The sequence below is a fragment of the Hydra viridissima genome, unplaced genomic scaffold, assembly GCF_058129835.1.
Source record: "Hydra viridissima isolate aposymbiotic clone 2 unplaced genomic scaffold, HvirCarnegie_v1 scaffold_18, whole genome shotgun sequence".
In the NCBI taxonomy this organism is placed as follows: domain Eukaryota; kingdom Metazoa; phylum Cnidaria; class Hydrozoa; order Anthoathecata; family Hydridae; genus Hydra; species Hydra viridissima.
In genome coordinates, this window is record NW_028324317.1 from 1,669,676 (window position 1) to 1,688,682 (window position 19,007).

General features: G+C 28.4%; 2 protein-coding genes across 3 annotated transcripts; both read right to left on the reverse strand.

Moving 5' to 3' along the window:
• Positions 1–1,203: 1,203 nt before the first annotated feature.
• LOC149876778 (histone deacetylase complex subunit SAP30L-A-like) lies at positions 1,204–7,159 on the reverse strand. Of its 2 annotated transcripts, none has more exons than XM_090074995.1 (4): positions 6,974–7,159; positions 6,764–6,865; positions 6,477–6,575; positions 1,204–2,003 (listed from the first exon to the last, which is right to left on the reverse strand). In XM_090074995.1, exons 1-4 carry the CDS (start codon positions 7,121–7,123, stop codon positions 1,881–1,883), a joined length of 474 nt encoding a protein of 157 aa, XP_089931121.1. In that variant the 5' UTR covers positions 7,124–7,159; the 3' UTR covers positions 1,204–1,880. The 2 variants fall into 2 exon arrangements, with proteins under 2 accessions (XP_089931121.1, XP_089931122.1); XM_090074996.1 differs by lacking the exon at positions 1,204–2,003 and adding an exon at positions 2,031–3,661.
• Positions 7,160–7,499: 340 nt separating this feature from the next.
• LOC149876779 (nuclear RNA export factor 1-like) lies at positions 7,500–11,242 on the reverse strand. Its single transcript, XM_090074997.1, has 2 exons — positions 11,005–11,242; positions 7,500–9,275 (listed from the first exon to the last, which is right to left on the reverse strand). Exons 1-2 carry the CDS (start codon positions 11,183–11,185, stop codon positions 7,540–7,542), a joined length of 1,917 nt encoding a protein of 638 aa, XP_089931123.1. The 5' UTR covers positions 11,186–11,242; the 3' UTR covers positions 7,500–7,539.
• Between the last annotated feature and the right edge of the window lie 7,765 nt (positions 11,243–19,007).

A 19,007-nucleotide genomic window follows, 5' to 3' on the forward strand; every position in this document is an offset into this window, starting at 1 on the left:
CCTATGATCAAAAAAAGTCGCCATTTTGGTTCCGGAAAACCCCATAAACAATGGGTGGTCCTTGGAGAGCAAAGGAAAAGAGAAAAGATAAAAGAACTAAGTGTTGAACATCATGCTCTATTGTTAGTCTCTGCAAGAATTACACTTTTTAAAAAAAGTCAAATGTTTTATAGATCAAAAAAGTTAAAGACACTTTTGATAAAAACTTTCCTTTCCGTGTAAAGCAAACTCTTGCATTAGAAGTGAATACTGACCTCAGCGATAACAATATTAAATGATCAGAAACACAGCCCTTGGACACATATTTATCCCCTTCTTACTCGATATTTTATTGGAAAAAGTTAAATGTTATCCCAAAAATATCCCCCCCCCCCCCCTGATTTCAGTTGCTACCATTAACTTTTATAAAATTGTGTTTATATAGATGGTATAACAATATCAATAATAACATCTGAAATAAATAATGGTAATTGTGCCAGAAATTCAATATTCAAATTAAGGATTAACTAGTATGTCTCCTTATGTCCAGTTAAAAAGAATTCCGGGAAATTGTAAAGCTCCTATTTTGTCCGGGATATCTCGTCTCGTCTCGTTATCGTCCCGAATTTCTACTGAAAATTTAAAATTGTCTCGATAATTATCGCTAATCAGGACAAAGCTTTTAGGAGCGTCTCGTCTCGAATAAAAAAATAACGAGACGCAGACGCTTATAGATAAGTATTGCATTAAAATGGCACTTTTAAGGTTTATGCGAGATATCCGTTTCTTCTGACATTAAAAGGGATTTTCTAGAAGTAAAGATTTTCTGTAAAAAAATATTGTTCCCTCATCCAACTTCTCTTAACTCTAAATTGCATAAAATCTTAATGAAAAATTAGGATATGCACTGAGAAACAGTCTCTGCTCTTTATAGAATATATTTATTAAGCGTATCATAACGTGACGAAAATTAAGTGGCGTAAATTAATTACATGAATTTATAGCGGTGTTTTCGTGATGAAAGTATCGCGGGGTGATGGTAGTAATGTAACGCGCTAAAAGATGATCTAAGCAATATGTAATGAAAAGTTGCGCAATGTGACTCAATCAACCTCAGTTAGCGGAAGATTCAGTTTTTGAAGAGCGAAAAATTTCCCTCTTAAAGATTTACGTAAAAATCCTTATGATCGTTTACCGGAAAAAGCTTACACTGGAAAAAAGAGCTTTTTTTTTTAACTTGGGTTTTCTTCTAAAAGGAAATTACAAATTTCAAAAATCACTAACACAAAACAACACTTCATATAAGGCGAGAAATGTTTCTTGACAGTACTCGAGGTTTGCATAAATCCCTTGTTCCTTCTTTTTTTATTAGATCTTCGCATCTATTTTGAGTCTATCTTTCGCATAAGCTGTAAGTACGAGGTTCAACTCACAACGATCATCCGCACGATTTGTTCGGCAACTGGCTTTTCAATATTTTATTCTCATTTGGAAAAATTCAAATCCAACAAATGAGTTGTAAAAACCCGTGGACGCTCTACAAATATTCTAACGTTTTATTCTTGAGTTGAATAAAAAAAAAAAACATACCAGTATATATTCCATATGGCCAGCAGTACGCAGTCGAATATATATTGATAACTCGTACAACACGTAGCTGCTTCTTTTATGAATAGAATTAAAACGCTCAACATTCAATAATTGTTTCCAAAACGACAAGTGAATGTTGACTTGTGCTGTTTTTCCACCGTTTAGGTCAAATGACAATTTTTTCCATCAAATGTTCTTCAATAAACTTCTTCTAAATGTTGACACTTTGCAAACATTTTTATTAAGTTAAACGACGAATATGCAGTTAATACGCTTAGAAGGTTCAACTGTATTAAGAAGCGAAGAAAAACTTAAACAGTGGTGTCAATTGGGCGCTGATCAAATTTACTTCTTTGCAATTTAACCATGTAAATAAAATACGCTATAGTTTCTTTTTCAGGAACGGCAATCCCTTTAAAATGCTTACTGATTGACTAAAACAAATGAAAAAAACAACAACATGTAATGCATACAGAAAGTCTTAAAGATGGCAGTTTTATTTTTTTAAAGACTTTTATGAATTTAAAAGTTAACTTAAGCAACAGCAATTAACAAAACAACAACAGCTCTGCAAAAACAGAGTAAAACACAAAAGTACACATAAAGTTCTTCAAATAAAATTATATATGATAATTGATAAATACTAAAAAAAATTGTTATCAAAACTTGAAACAAATAGTCCAGAAGAAGTTATCATTCCTACTAGATGCAAACCGTTCTAAAGAGTCTTTCCTTTCATATAGCCAAGAGTAAAAAATTTTATGATAATCATTTATAAAGCCAAAACATATGAACTGTAACTATTTTGGAGTGGCTTATTGTAGTACACATTATGCATGTGCAAAACAAGAGCAGCTATGAAAAATATACTGCTGATATGCAGTTCAGATAGGCCTAGAAATTTATGTTAAAATTTTTTTACTAAATGTGCCATGGAAATAAATATGATAAACTAGTAATCATCTGTTGCATCATATGAAAAGATTTTGTTCAGTAAAAAGTGTTTCTCGAAACATTTTGACAATTTAAATTTCAAGCTTCATAAATTATTTATAAAACAACTGTAAAAAAGTTTAATTTAAATAAGGTAATTGATAATTGAGTTCATATTTAAAAAAAAGGAAGAACCTTGACAAGCTTGAAAAGCTTCAGGTTTTAAGTGCATGCCATTGAGATCCTACTACATTCAAGTGTTAAGACATAACACCAATCTGTACAGGACTAATATAACAGGGAGATAACAGGGGATATATCTTTGATAGGAGACTTTTGTGTCAAACTGCAATCATGTCAATTTTTTAAATTGTTTCTGATGTAGAAAAAAAATATCCACGAATGAGTCTTGAATAAAAAATGGAAACTTTTTTGAATTCAAAAAATTATTAAATCCAAATAAGTTTTAAATTATTTTAATCCTATTTTTTATTATGTTCAAATTTCCAAACAAATCAATGGTTTCTGCCAAAGTTGGGGACAGTTTTTCTCATAAACAAAAAATGTTCATTTATGAAAAAAGATTTAGTTGAGAACACATGAGAATTCAAAATAGCTAGAAAAAAAAAGAGAACTTAAGTTGAAACTACAACATCTCTAAAAGACATCTATAGTTGACTGTTGGCCTGAATCAATTCAATTTGTTAAAGTGAATTTTGGCCAGATTGGGAACCAAAAACTTATACAAAGATACAAAAAAAAAGAAAAAAAAAAAAAACGATCTCAAAAGGTAAAGTTCCTCTCTGAGATGATGTCCCTTTCAGATTCCACCATTTTTAACTGCTTCTCAATTTGTATTCTAAATTTCTTCATATTCTAGCTGATTACTAAAGACTTGTTATTGCTATTCTAAAGACTTCAAAATATGAAGGGTTATGAGAATATGACTTGTTATAACTTAAACTAATGATTTGAAAATGTAAAGGGCTGTGACACATTTTCAGGGAAAATAGGCTGCAATTCAGTTGATTTGCAAATAAAAATACTTTCCAGAAATTTATCCAAAAGTACTTTGGTCTTGGCTATTTCTTGAGCAACAAAACATAAACTTGACTGCATTGCTGCTGAAAATGTAACTGCATAAAAACACAAACTGTGACTAAATATAAAAAGATACTAAGCCACAATTTGAATAGAGAATAACTTTAAAAAATGACACCATATAAAACAATTTTAATTCAACATCATTGTTAAGTTGTAACCAAAAAGTTTTTTTAGTCTGTTAAATATTTTTACTCATTGATTTATCAATATCATGCACTCATTACATCATTACATCATGTACTCATTACATGATTGGTTTAAAAATCATAAAAAGCTCATCATTTTCAACCACCCCAAAAATAACACATTTTGGCTGACAATCAAAAAAGAGCCCTAACACATCAATGAAAGTTATTAAAATGGTGCCCCACAAAGCACTCAGCTGTTCTGTAAAGCACTAATCCAAATTGAAGGCAATGGTTAAAAAACCTTTAGAATTGATTCTTTGATTTATTGATTTAAACCTTGGGATATTTAAAAAAATCAAGGAGTAATGCTCAGTGTTGCCAAGCGCAGACACTGTGTGTCAGTCAGTAACAAGAATATTGAAATGTTGAAATTATCAGTTGAAAATAACAAACCAAAAAGTGTGCTTGAAAAAGATACAAACTCTAAACAATTTTGATATCTTTTGAGGTAAGATTTTAAACAAATTTTTAAAAAAAACTACAAAATTGTTTGTTAGACAGGAATTGATGCATTTTCTGCAGCAACTTTCACAATAATATTGACATTTAAAAAATAAAAAGCACATTGTAAGTTTTAAGTTAAAAAATGTTAACTTTCCTGGCATTTAAATCATCAAACATTTTAAATGTATACAATAAATTTACTTTAGAGAACCCATTACAAGCCTTCGCAGGAGAGGCGTGCGGTCGCACGCCTTGAGTGAATGCGGATATTTTTTTTTTGTGGATAACTCAGCCACGCTTTTTTAGCATATATTAAAAATAACACATTTTTAAAAAGGCGCTGAAAAAATCAAACTAATTCGTTGTATTATTTTATAACTTTTTAAATAATTTATTCTTTTCATTAATAAGGAAATAATAACATAAAATTAATATATATATATATATTTTTTTTTTGCATTTTTTTTTCTTATAACAAAATTTTTTTTTTTTTAATTTTACGTATGTTTTTTTCTAATTTGAAATTTTTTTTTTTTTACAAAGTTTTTTCTTATCACAAAATTTAAATATATATTTTTTCTTGTTACAATATATTCTGGCTTTAATGTTGTTTTACATAAAAATAGGAATACATAAACTCGATATCCGTTTAACAATACAAAAGAAATATAAATCAGTTGTAAAAAAAGTTGTAGAAGGGAGGTTGTAACACCTCGGGCAGCGTAATATTCGGACCACCGAAATATTTAATACCACATGCGATTTTTAAAAAATGCATCTGTGATTCTTGCTAGATTATTATCCAAACTATTTTATATGTTTTTTTTCTTATTTTTAGGGTGTTTATTTTTTTCAGCAATGATATTTGAGACAAGTCGAGGAACGAAACAGAAAATGTGTTCAAAAACTTTTTAAATCTATTTTGAAAATATATTTATATTATTGTAAATTTTACAAGTTATTAAAATAATAAATCGTATTTATGAGTAGTTTTATGATGCAAAATCTAGCGAAAACGAAAGTAGCTCCACTGACGTCTCGGGAACAGATGAAGAATGCAGTGACGATGAAAGTTGTTCTACTGACAGTGAATGCAGCAAAATACTTTAAATTTCTTTGTTAAAATAATAACTATATAATACTTTAATAACTTGTAACATTTACAATAATATAAATATATTTTCAAAATAGATTAAAAAAGTTTTCGGTCACATTTTCTGTTTAGTTTTTTGACTTGTCTCAAATATCGTTGCTGAAAAAATCAACACTTAAAAATATATTATAAATAATTATAATATAAATAAATAAAAAATAAATATAAATAAATATATTTTTTTTTTATGTTTACTAGACATAAGAAAAAAAAATTGTAATAAGAAAAAAAAAATTTTAAATAAATATAAATATATATATATATATATATATATATATATATATATATATATATATATATATATATATATATATATATATATATATATATATATATATATCATTTTTATGTTCATATTTTTATATTAACAATAAAAATAAATTATGAATAAAAATAATAAAATAACACGACAAATTAGTTAGGTTTTTTCAGCGCCTTTTTAAAAATGCGTCATTAATATATGCTAAAAAACTGTGGCCAAATTCTCAAAAAATATATATGTATGCGTGGTCACTCAAGGCGTGCGACCGCACGCCTCTCCTGGGAAGGCCTTCATTAACAACCTTGGTCCATCTTACAAGCTTTTTTTTGCAATTTTGGTTGCATTTCTTTAGTTTTCACTTCTTTAACTAAAACATTATCATAGATGTAACTCTATTTAAAAAAAACACAACATTAGTTTATCAGTTTAATTAACAAGGAAAAGCTTACTCTGTTAATGAGTAATTGAAGCTTGAAAGTTAAATTATCAAAATACTCCTCCCTTAACTACTTCATTAATTTTGTGGCATTACTGCATATGTTATAAAACATGCATATCAATGCAACACAAAAAATCCATGGTTAATCCACTTTTAAGTACCAAACACATTTTGGTTTTCAGAAAACTTAAAATGAAGTTAATATTGTTTTCATTTCATTACATAAGAAATACTAAAATAAAATTGAAAAAAAAAAAACAAAAACCAATCTTGTGTCTATTCAGCAGAGGCTTCATGTTAAAAAATTCTACCATTTTTACAGCAAGACAGATTTATAGCTACACTTTAAAAAAGAAATGAGAAAAAACTTTAATTTTAGGGTACCTCGATTAATTGAGATTTGCTCATACCAGGACGAGTTGGGATTCGATAATATCGCTTGTAACGTCTTAATGTTGCAATTTGAAGTTGATTGAGTTCAACCTAAAAAAAAACAATCTAAGAATGTAATAAATCTTGAATATTTTATTTTTTAAGCCTGCATTTCAAACTCAGGCATTTCCTTTTTTTTTTTCATTTTGCTTTGTAAAAAAGTTTTCAAACCAAAAATAAAATTAAACCCTGTAAAATTAAATTGATGTGATGTCTAATTACAAATTTATTTTTTAAACCTCTGGACTTTCATTCTCCTCGTCTGAATCTTTTCTTTTTCTTTTATTTCTTGCCTTCTTGATAATATTTTTGTGAAAATCGCATATATACCTGTGTTTCGCCTAAAAGTTATAAACTAACTTTGTAAATTTAAGTTGTCAAAAAACTTACTTTTAATTTTATCTAAAGTTATTTTTTAATTTAACTTTATATATAGCAAAAAAACTCACATTTTGGTCCAAGGTAAACTTAAGTTTTCTTTGTTCCACAAGTTTTTGAACTCTAAAGTTGAAGCTAGCGTTACCTGACAGACGCTTACAACGCTCTGAATTTTCAAGCAAGCAACATGTTTCTGACTTGGTTTCCTTGTCTGTTGACATTTTATTATTACAACTATGAGTTAAGTTTGTTCAAAATAAAGCATGAAAACTTTGATCAGTTCCTAATACTTATATAAAAATTAGATTAATAGCAAATAAAAAGTACTTTCAAAACATAACATGATCAAAAATACTGTTTTTCAAGAGAATTTCAGAATTTTTCACAAACTATATCAACTTAAAATGTTTGTCAAAAGATCTTTCTAAACGCAAACAATGTTTATACTGTTAAAAGAAGGTATTAACTCCTCAAAATGTTAACATAAGCATTTAAAATTTGTTTTATTTAAAAAAAAAAAAAAAAAAAAAAAAATCCTTGATAATTGAAACTGCAAAAAAATTCCTAAATAATCAGTTTTACTCAATACCAAGAGAATAAATCCTCAATAGAACTTTATTAAAAAATGAACTTAAAATTACATCACAAATGCTTCAGGGGGAATTTTCCCTTGATTATAAAGTTCAGTGAACTTTGTACGAGCTTGTTCAAAATTCCAACCATTTGAAGCTAAACACTGAAGAGACCATTGTAAGTTCATTTTTGATTGTGCAGAAAATTGCTTAACCAATTCTTGTTGTTCAATATCTGAAGAGCTCGCTTTAATCTCAAACTTAGTGTGTTGAGCATCAGTAACATTTCTAATATGAAGTTCATCATTAATGATTAAAAATTGTGAGTTGCTTTCAGGCACACTAATAAATACTCTGGAAAAACCTCGCAAAATATTTAACTTCTTTTCAAGGAAAACTCCATGGATGGTGAATACAAGACATGATGGTGTTGCAACAGGTACATCAAGAACAAAAGAATCAAGTTTGTGCGTAGTTGCAGGCAGTTCAGTTAAAAAAGCAACAACAGCAAGTTTTGTGTGTTTGATAAGTTGCTGTCTTGTGTTTCTTTCACGCAAACGACGTAAATTTCTACTAATTTTTATATATTCATTCAATGAATGACTTTTTGTAACTGTAGCTACTCCGGTATTCAAACACATAGAAAATACAGCATCATTATGGTAAGCACCTAATAAATGCTGTCTGTCATTAGCATCATTAGAGTCATAAACTTTAAAATAATTTTCTAAAAACGTGGCTACCACCTTCAAGGCATCAGGGTTTACAGCATAAGTAGGTTTTGTATCTGGAACAACAGATTCTGTTTGTAAGTCACATTTAATAGACTTTGGTAAAACAACACCATCCAGCTCTTCAATATCTGGTAACTTACTGCGAATCTCTGCTATGTAGGCCACATTGTCTGACTTGTAGTTGTCTGAAAATGGGTTATCTTTTAGCCATAACTTTTTCAATTTTTTGTTAGAAGCAATTTTTGTTAACTCCCCTGAAAAACGAATTTGGTTTCTTGACAAATTTAACTCTTCCAATTCAGGACATTTGTTTGCTAAAACTTCAAGTGTATTTAATCGAGTAAGACTGTTTTGTGACAAATCTAAAGATTTCAGTTGAGGACATATTGAATTTATAATTGAAAAAATAGTGTTCATAAATTTGAAATCAGCAGCATGCCCATCTATTCGGTTCTCACGCAGAATTTTCTCACTTGAAATATTTGATAAATCCAACCTAACTAATTCTACATCATAACGATTACCAAGAAAATTTTTTAAAACTTCAATTTTTTCAACTGAAGTTTCAATAGACATATTATTTGAAGACTTTTTATCATTATTATATGTAATGTTGTTAGGAGCTTTACTGGGTCGAACAGTAAAAAATAACTTTGAACCATCTTTAGTTGTGATAATGTTACTTGCGCTTTGAACAGCATCTGCTATACTTTGACCTTTCACAAAGAACACAATATTATCTTTAAAAGTGTGGTAGTCAACTTCTTCAAATGAGATTTTTCCTACATGCTTTATTTTGTTAAGCAACCATTCACGGTTGTGCTTTTTTCCTTCTGGTACAACAACTTTAAACCAATCGCTCTCATCTCTATCTCTTGCTCTATTTTCAACTCCACTACTACCATAATCACTATGATGCAGTTGCTCTTCATCACCCATTCTTGCATCACCATCATCATCATCATCAAACCTATGGCTAGGTTGAAAAGGTCTCCTCCCTCTTCCTCTGCCACCACGATTTCTCATATTAAACCCTCCTCCCCTTTGCCATCGACCACCATTATTTCCTATAATCAAGTTAAAAAATGTTTAACTAATTAAAAATAAATAAGACACTATTAATACTTGCAAGTGTAAGCTGTGCATAAGACAAAATAATTAATTTACAAAGCTCAAAATATTAGTTTCTGAGACAAAAACATAAAAAAAACAAGTTACAACAAAGAATCGGATATAATTATTTACTAACTACACATTCAATTGTTACTGAATTTATAAAATTTAATAAATCCGAAATCTAGTTGTATTTAAATAATCTTACCTAAGTTATTTACCTAAATTTCTTAATAACTTAGTATATATCATATAATAATAATTATAATTAATTTCACAAATTTATATAATTACATTATATAAATACTGGCAATTATTGGTGATAAAATAACTCAACCTTAAAATGATACAATTCTTTAGATAAAATTAAAAGATAATAAAACAGTGTTTTATTATATCATAGCAAAAAGAGGATATGTTTTTTAATAAGTAATTTTATATATATATATATATATATATATATATATATATATATATATATATATATATATATATATATATATATATATATATATATATATATATATATGTAGTACTATATAAGATGTAATTTTATAAGTACCATATATACTAGCATACTAGTCTACCCAGCAAATAAATTGACCCAGTGTATAATTAACCAGACATAAGTATTCTCTTTCAGTTTTAAAAAACTTTCACTCTTTATTATAGGCTGACATGTTGATTCTTTCTAAATTGTTTAAAGTATGGACTTATATATATGGTATATATAAGTTCAAGATGTTGCAACACATGGAAACAATGCATTTTAATTCTTTTTTATTTTATTTATTAAAACAATTACATGTTTAAGAAAATTTCTGAACAGTAAGGTTTTATTCTACTATCATTAACATTATCATTATTACTATTATTAATAATAATGATAATAATAATAATAGCTAAAATTAAAGAAGATGATTGCAATTCAGATTTTCATAATGTTGAAAATTATTCTTAACAAAATAAACTATTCTTAACAAAAACTTTACTGTTTGTCACCAGAAAATGGCGACCCTCAGTTACACTGGACTTAAAAAGGGTTTTTTAAAATGACTTAAGACCAGAGTCATTTAAAAATTTTGTACTAAAATAATACTACATAAATACTTTCCATTTATCCAGCTTTGTTATTTCTTATATATAAATTTCCTGCTATTTTTAAAACCTAAAAAACACTGCTGAAGTGTTTATATTAATGGTTCAAACTACAAAATAGCAACAATTTTGAAAAACTAGAACAAAAGTATTCTCAAAAAACAAATGTTTTTTTTTGAGAAACATTTTTATGTGAGATTAACTGAATTATAATCTTTTATAAGATTACTTTTTTCAAAAACCCAATATAAAATAGGATAATATGTTGGAGTCAGGTTTGTGCAATGTTCAGAGCAGGAAAAATTTGATTTTACTTTTTATATATTCTCTATTACAAAAATTTCTTAGTAAAACTGTTGCATACTTTTTTGGTTTTATAGTGAAAACTTTAAGAGTTGCTATTCTAGCATCAAAACGAAAGGGATATTAAAATATATCAACTGTATTTACTGACACTATGTTTCTTGGATATTTAACCAATTGTACTTCTATCATTCAAAATAGCATAAAATCAAGAGTTTGAGATTTGATAAAATAAATAAATAATAATAATAATAAAAACATTTTTTATGCACTATTTGTTACCTCCTCCAGGGCCACGATAACTGGATGTATTAGCTCTATTCTCAGTCCCATCTGTTGCTGAACGTCGATTTTCAAAACTACCTTCGTTTGAACGCCTATCTATTGATCTCGTACCATTAGACGATATGCTTACTGAGGAATTGGCATCACTAACTGCTTTTCTAAACCCTCTGAAAGCCATTTTGCGTTAAGTTAGTTTGAAAGAATTTAATTCTTATAAATGGATCGAAAAACCAACATCGAGTCAAAATTGCTGCGAATTTTTAAAGAAATTTGAATTTTCGGCTAAGTGAGACAAAAACAATTCAAGTGTCGGGAACCGTTTTTTTCGTTATTAACGAACAATAACGAAGCACTATCTAATAAGTAAGCATCGACGTTAGGTTCTTCGGTTTTTAACGAATAGTAGCTAATGAGGTTTTTTTTTTTTTTTTTTTCTATCAGTCATTTGAAATAATATAATAAAAATAAAAAAAATTAAAAGTAATTTATATATATTTAGAAATACAACGCCAATAAGCTTCCAAAAAAAGGAAGTCATTATTCGTTAAAATGCGGAAATTCAACCACCTTACATATATTACCGTTACAGATGAAAGAAGTATTTATATAAGTATGTACTTACATTTCATTTAAAGAAAATACTCCTGTTTTACACGCATAAAAAGTTCTACTTTTATTAAAAATATTGATAAGACTAAAACAGCAAAACCATTTGGGGTGAGAAATTCTTATAGATGTAAAAATATCCTTGGTTCTTAGTTAAAACTAAATTATAAATGGTGTGTGAAGATTGCAGTTGTTTTTTTTAAACTTTTTAAATTCGTGAGAATATAAAAATTATTATAAATTCTATAAAAAAAATTCCTCAAAAAATATATTCAAACTTCTTTATCAATAGAATTTGCATTTACTTGTTTTTATTTATTGTTATTCGTTATTATTTGTTATTATTCGTTTTTAAAAGAAAAACCCGATGCATTTTTTCAATTATTCTGTTTAATATTTTAGTCGTAAATAAAAAAAAACTTATTCAGGCACTTTTTACAAAGCTGACTTTTTACATGTATCTCGATACTCGAGAAGACATGCTTTGAAATCTTTTAATTTGGTCAACGGAAAAAAAACATGCATTTGAACCTTCCATCATCGGTAAAAATTGACCTTCTTTGTGTGGCTAAGAAAAGCAGTCTTTAAATCTGAAAATTGGCAAAAATCAAATTGATTATCACATAAAGCACAAGATAAAACCTCCGGCTGATCCTTACTAAATTTCAGGATTAAGCGGTTTTGTAAATTCGTGACTTTTTTCATTTTTTACAATTTTTATTTTAAGAAAATTTCCTTCTGGCATGCTGAGCATTAGGGTTATGACTTTTAAACTTTTTGTGAAATGATTAGTTTCACAAAAAATTGAGCAACTTTTATCCAAAGATAATGAAAATGGATGAAGTTTCGGAAAATACCAAACTTAATTAACGCAAGATGGAATTCGCGAGCAATATAAACTCTGTTGGCATTCATACTTCGACAAGAGCGAAGAGATACTTGATACTTGTAAATTCATATCTTATTCATAGTCAAACAGTTGGTTCACTATCTAAATATACAATGCAGATAATTATCAGAAGCTACATAGCAGTTTTCAGGTTTACGAGAAAACGTTAAACTCTGAAAAAGTTTTGCAGTGCGCAGAACGAGCAATCAAGTGTCTTCAAGAACTGAATTTTGTTTGGATCTTCAAGAACTTTTCAACGTCTCTAAAAAAGAAAGAGGACCTTCAGCTTAGACTTTGTTTAACAAAACATAAGAGTTGTATGCTATGCTTTAATGAAACTAAATACTCCACATTCTTTTTCATTTTATGCAGTAGCTTTTCTTTCTTATAGAATTGATATCTAGGCTTGTAATCTTATATTTATTTGTTATTTATTATGTTACGCTGTAACAATAAACTGTAAAATGCCTAAAAACTACATAAGTGCTCTCCATTTACAAAAATTAGAGTTAAAAAATTTCGATTGTAAAATTGCTTAATTCTTTATCCATACGCGTGGTAAAATCGAATTTTTTGGTTTGAGCGTAAACTCTTTCAACAAGGAAATCGAATTTATGTCTGAAAAACATAATAATGAGTTATGAACAAACGTTCATTGATCTATTACCCAGGAATATGAGGTCACAAAAAAGTCATAGCCCCACTGTGCATATACAAATGCCTTGGTGAGGTAGGTATATAAACTCTTTAGGGTATGCATGCCTACATCACCAACAACTTTTCATTAAAAGAGTTTTTTTTTTTAATCTATTATTTTAATTTCGATTTTTATGAGCGAAAAATGGAATTTGTTAAAAAAGTATTTTAAAAACTTTTCAAAACACAAACAAGTAAACGAAACTTAAATTCTGCGTTTAAAGCAATAATCAAAAAAAGCTTTTTTTCTGCAGTTTCTGCAGGAACCCATTTAGGATAAGAAAATCTCACTTCATCTTTTCGTCTTTTTATAAAAAAAATATATCAACCTAAATTTACTTAAAGAATAAGGTAAGATTTAAATTATCTTAGTATCGCTAAAATAAATCCAAAGAACACAAAACAGAATTGGAAACAATTTAAATATGAGAGATTATTCTTTTATACTTAAATTCAACCTGATAAAGAAAAACTTCAGCTTTTTATCATAAAGCTAGAGCCAGTTACAATACTGATTTTTTTGTTGAATTAGATTAAGGAAAATTTATTTTTTAATTTTTCATCTTCCTCATCATTACCCCTATCCTATTTCAATAATTGAATTTGAACTCGTAAAATCTTTTAATGAAGCATAATTAAACCTGTTACTCTCAAACAAACCATATTATAATGAGGTGGGTTTTTCAGGGTAAAATTATGAGCGTCGAGTTTATTTACAAGGGGTTTAATCTACTTTACTTGAAATTGAGTAATTACAATTGACATGTTTTTTTTCAAGTGTAAAATAATTTATTATAAGAGGTGACAGAATTTTATTATTCAAATCAGGTATTAAGAGTTATGTTTCAAGTTTTGCTTTAGTGTTTTAGTTTTAGTCAAAATCAATTAAAAAAATCCAAAACCAAACTTTATTTAGCTTTGATGGAGGAAATTTATTTGATATTTAATTAAAAAATGAAAATGATGCAATGTCTTACTGAAAATCGAAAATGCTAAACCAGGCAAATAACCATAAGAAAAAGAGATCTGTATCTGCATGCTTAGCCACTTTCTCTCAAGAAGAGCAAATATGCCAGTTGTTTAAAATCCAGTCTTGATGTTTGTGATTCTCATTTCCTTCAGGATGCTTGCTCCGGCAGAAAAGATTTAAAGTGGAAAAAAGAGGACAACGTTATTACTTTACCGCCATCTACCTCCCCCCCCCCCCTCCCCCTTCCTTCCTCGTTAAAAAGTTGATATGAAAAAAACCCACTTACAACTTTCAAACCAGTGAATGTCAAAATCAAACCTGGATTTTAAACAATGTAATTAAAAGAGTGATTCAAACAGACAAATCTTTAAAAAAAAAAAAAAACTTTAAGCAACAAGGTTTCGCCAAACTTGAATTTCTAATTTCACAGGTCAACAATTAAAAATATTTTTCACCATCAGCCAATTAAAAACCATAGATGCCTAATGTAGTTCACTAACTATGTATATAATTATCCACTACAAAGTTTCATCTGGTTATTTAAATCAAGTCATTGAGTCTCGAAAAATTTCTGGTCATTACGTCATTAAATTCGGCATATATTAACCAAATTTTCTGTAGCTCTATTTTTCAAAAAAGAATATCTGTTGCTATAATTTCTAGATAGAAAATATAGTTAATATTTGCGAAGTGGTTTCATAAGTAATGTACTTTCTTTTAACTTAAAATATTTAGGAAATAATACTTTTTGTAACTTTATTTAATTGTATATTTATAAATAAAGAAATAATACATGTGGCTATTCAACTTGTTTACAATCTAGCTCTTGGCAGAATTTCAAACGAAGCACAACCTTTTTTGCAATCTCTTCTGCTAATATCTATATCTATCTTTGCAAATAAAAAAAACTATTTGAATTCTCTCTGCAATTGAAAGCCGTGAAGCTACGCTTTTTTTTATACATATAATTAGCTTCTGCGTCTCATTACTTTTTTATTCGAGACGAGACGATGATATCCGGGACACAATTTTTAAATTCCGAGGCAAAATTATTGTCCCAATTTATAAATTTATTCTGGGACAATTTTTTCTTTTATCTCGTTTTTTTTTTTCCGGGACATTTCTCGTCTCGTTATGCTTGTCCCTGTTCATTTCGAGAAAACAACCCCGGGACGCAGACCCTTAACATCTAATTTGATATTTAAACTTTACTTATACATAGACTTTTATTAAATATGCTATGATAATTAGAACTAATTTTAAATCAAAAGCACGTGCGCAGCCTATGAAGCTTCTTGTCAACATGCTAAATTAGAATTAATCAACACAATGCTGAATTGTGATCTGCTGTTGTATTGGGATGCTCTTCAAACTTCAACAAAAGAAAAAGTGTTTGGCTCTTTTAGAACATTTGAAAAAAGAAAAAAAAAACATCGGGATTATCCCATTTTAAACGATTGGTGAGAAATTATTTATCATAAACTGAAGGAACAAAAAAATAGAATGAAAAATAGCGCCGTATGATGCTGAACATTGCCGCGTGCAGCGCACAAACCTTACTTCTGATAAATCAGCAAACTTTAAAGTTAAAAATGTACATTTGAGTTAACAAAAATTTATTTAAAGACAGTTTGCCCAGAATTTGGTGTTGTCTCTGTCCTAATCTTGGTCCAAAGTTGTTGTGTGACCGGGTGACTCATCCTGTTTTGAGACAAAGTTTTTATCGTCACAAAAGTTGGCTTGTATCCAGGGAATGAGGATAATGAACCTTCTCTAGGACCTTCTCTTCTTTATCTCCCATCTGAGCACGTTATTTAGCTAGAAAAGATTTATGGATTTGTTTAAAAATATTCCTTTTATTAAATTTCATTTAGTTGGAGTAAAATGTGTTAAAGAAACAGCTTTTATGACAAAAATCAGATTAAGCTCTCAAAATAAGAACGGTAGCAGCAGCAGAAAAGTCTATTTAAAAAAAGTTGTTAGTAGTGTTGTTTTTCTCATTTTGAGTTGAGTGAGTAGAAGTCAGTTTGGCTTCGAGCGGTAATGGTTGCGCTTTCCTACCCAAGATCAACCTCATAAGTTTGTATTTTCATTTTTAAATGTAAACAATTTAGTATCAAAAGAAAAAAAAAGTTTAGGGATATCAAATACATGCCAAAAGCGGGCGGGGTGGGGGGCGGTGAACACCCCTCCTCGGATAGAGGGGTGCAAATCTCATTGTAGTAGCTTTTTCTATTAATAAACAACAATTATTATAAATATAAAGTTTATATACAAAAAAAAACATTCAAATATTGTGATAAGATTAATCTCAACCCAATATTTGAATGCTTAATCCCTCATGATTATGGGATATTTTTTAGATTCAGGTTTTTGAGACTAAAAAAATTCACGGATATGCAAAATATTAATCAAAATAATAAGGATTATGTTTTTGACAGTTTTTGACCATTATTTTTAAAAAATCCCCACCCTGTTCAATATTTTAAAAAACATTTGGAATAAGAGATAAAACATGCAAAACATTGGTTAATGCAGATTTGGTGTCTTAAATGTTAAAGATATTTTAAATGGGGTTTTGTTGTGGTAGGTGTTGTAATAGCAGCTATGATGTTGTTAAGTGGTGCAAGTAAAATTGTTGGTGGCTGTTGATAGCTTATTGATTGCTGTAAGCACAGTTCTATTAGAATGTCTGTTACCATAGATGGTAAATAATCAAAGTCAGAAAATATATTTTAATCTAAGAGAAATATTCTGGTGCATTTAAATATAGTTTAGGCTATTTACAATTGTGTAGCTTTTGTAAATGCACTGGTCACCAGAATAGCAATATCATAATAAGTTATTTTAACTCTAGAAATTCTCCGCATTTATTTAAAACAGCATTGAAGGGTTTTGTAAAAGATCTTTCTAGTGATTACAATTTGTGGATAGTGTGGGGAGGACAGCTTAACATTTGAATATAATTGTTTCTAGCATACCTAATTCATGTGATACATGTCCATCTAAAATCAATAGAACAGGAATATTTTGAGATGCTTGAATATGCTTTTGAAAATGCTTTAATCACTTAAAAAAATGTCTTCATTTATCCAGCAGTTATATTTGGAAATGCAATACAATCGATGAGTTACATTCATAAAAAACATTAACAATATGTTTCTGGCCCTTTCTCCTAATATCAGTTTAGCAACTTGCCATTATTTTTAAAAGACTATAATTTTTGGTTTTTGTAAAAGCATGAAACACCAGCTTTATAAGCATTTTATATTCTTGTTGCTGGAAAATTATACTTTTTAGTCATTTTTTTTGTTAACATATTAAAAAAATGATCCGCATCAGGCTTGTTGAAACAAAACGATCTCATATGACTTGTACACAGTGGTAATCTTAAAACTAAATCTGGGTGTTAGTTTTTAAGCCCATCAAAAAGTCTTTCCATCTATGAAATCTTTTCTTTCCTTGTTAAACAAATGGTCTATCTTCAAATCTTCCGCTAAATCATACACAAGCCTCAAACATTTATTCCTATACTTTAGAAAATTTAATCTTTTATATATTCCACCAGTTTGACTTAAAACCCCTTGTTGAAAATATTTTAAAAACGTCCTAATTTGGGAAATAACTTGACTTTATAACTACATTTTATATCAATCTCCACTCTATAATATGCAGGAAAAGATAATATATAATGTAATTAAAGTAAGAATTCATCGTATTTTATGTACGTAAACTAAAAAAATAAAAAAACAATTATCGCGTAATAAAAAGTAACTAAAAAGCTCTTTTGTTTTTGGAATATTTTTTAACAAAAGAGTTTGCATAATTAAGACTCATAATTAAGTAAATTAAGTAAATATTAAGTAAATTTTCAATTTTCTTTTAAGGAAAAGTTTTGAATTGAAAGTAATTGTAAAGTGAAAAAAAAGTGCTTTTATAAAAACTGTAAAATGCCAAGACCAAAACATCTCAATTTATTTGTTCTAAATAATTAGTTGGTACAACCGAATGACTTTTTCACATTAATATACAATCTTACTACATTAGCTCGTCTTTTATCAGATGAAAATTCGGTAGCAAACAAGGCTTTAACTTTTAATAAGTTCCTTAAACTGATTATGTTAACTTATCGAGTTTGAATAAGCTAAAAAAAAAAAAAAAGAAAAAAAAAAGAGAAATTTAAAAAATTAATAATAAAGAACTTTTAACTTCGAAGTATTTAAAGAAATTAATAAAGAAATATTTTAACTTTTTACAAATGTTGCATAATTATGGAATAACAATTCACTTTTCTATTAAATGAGGTTAGTTGTGCTTTTTACTTTTTTAGTTTACGTAAATAACATACAACTACGACTACCTAAACACATACATTAGTTATCAACCTTAATTCGGTTCGGTGCCGCTTCCGGATCGGGAAGTATTTAAGATTTTGGTTCGGACCGGATTTTCGGTTCAAAATGCTACTGAAAATAGATACCATTAAACATTATTTACGCGGTGTACAGGAACATGCTCTAAGACCTTGCAACACATCCCCATAAATTTTTTTTGATTATCATGAGAAAACATTTCCGCATTCAAAATTTGTAAAAGGCAACTTTTTTTTGTGGGGGTCTGGGGATAAATCACATATTTTAGAGCGCCCGGGAGGTCTGGGGATAAATCACATATTTTAGAGTGCATTAAGGCTGTAAATGAAGAGGAGATAGATATTGTTGTTGACATTAATGTTGATGGAAATAAAACATAAAAAAGTGAAAATAAATTTTGGTTACTGTTAAATGTACAAAAGTTTTAAATTTACTTAAATTATTTTTTTGACCATGCATTACATTT

Coding starts and splice junctions, on each gene's coding strand:
- LOC149876778 (XM_090074995.1), bottom strand. CDS start 7,123: ATGTCAACAGACAAGGAAACCAAGTCAGAAACATGTTGCTTGCTTGAA. Junction 6,866..6,973: donor AGTTTACCTTGGACCAAAAT/GTGAGTTTTTTT, acceptor TATAACTTTTAG/GCGAAACACAGGTATATATG. Junction 6,576..6,763: donor AGGAGAATGAAAGTCCAGAG/GTTTAAAAAATA, acceptor GTTTTTTTTTAG/GTTGAACTCAATCAACTTCA.
- LOC149876779 (XM_090074997.1), bottom strand. CDS start 11,185: ATGGCTTTCAGAGGGTTTAGAAAAGCAGTTAGTGATGCCAATTCCTCA. Junction 9,276..11,004: donor TTATCGTGGCCCTGGAGGAG/GTAACAAATAGT, acceptor ACTTGATTATAG/GAAATAATGGTGGTCGATGG.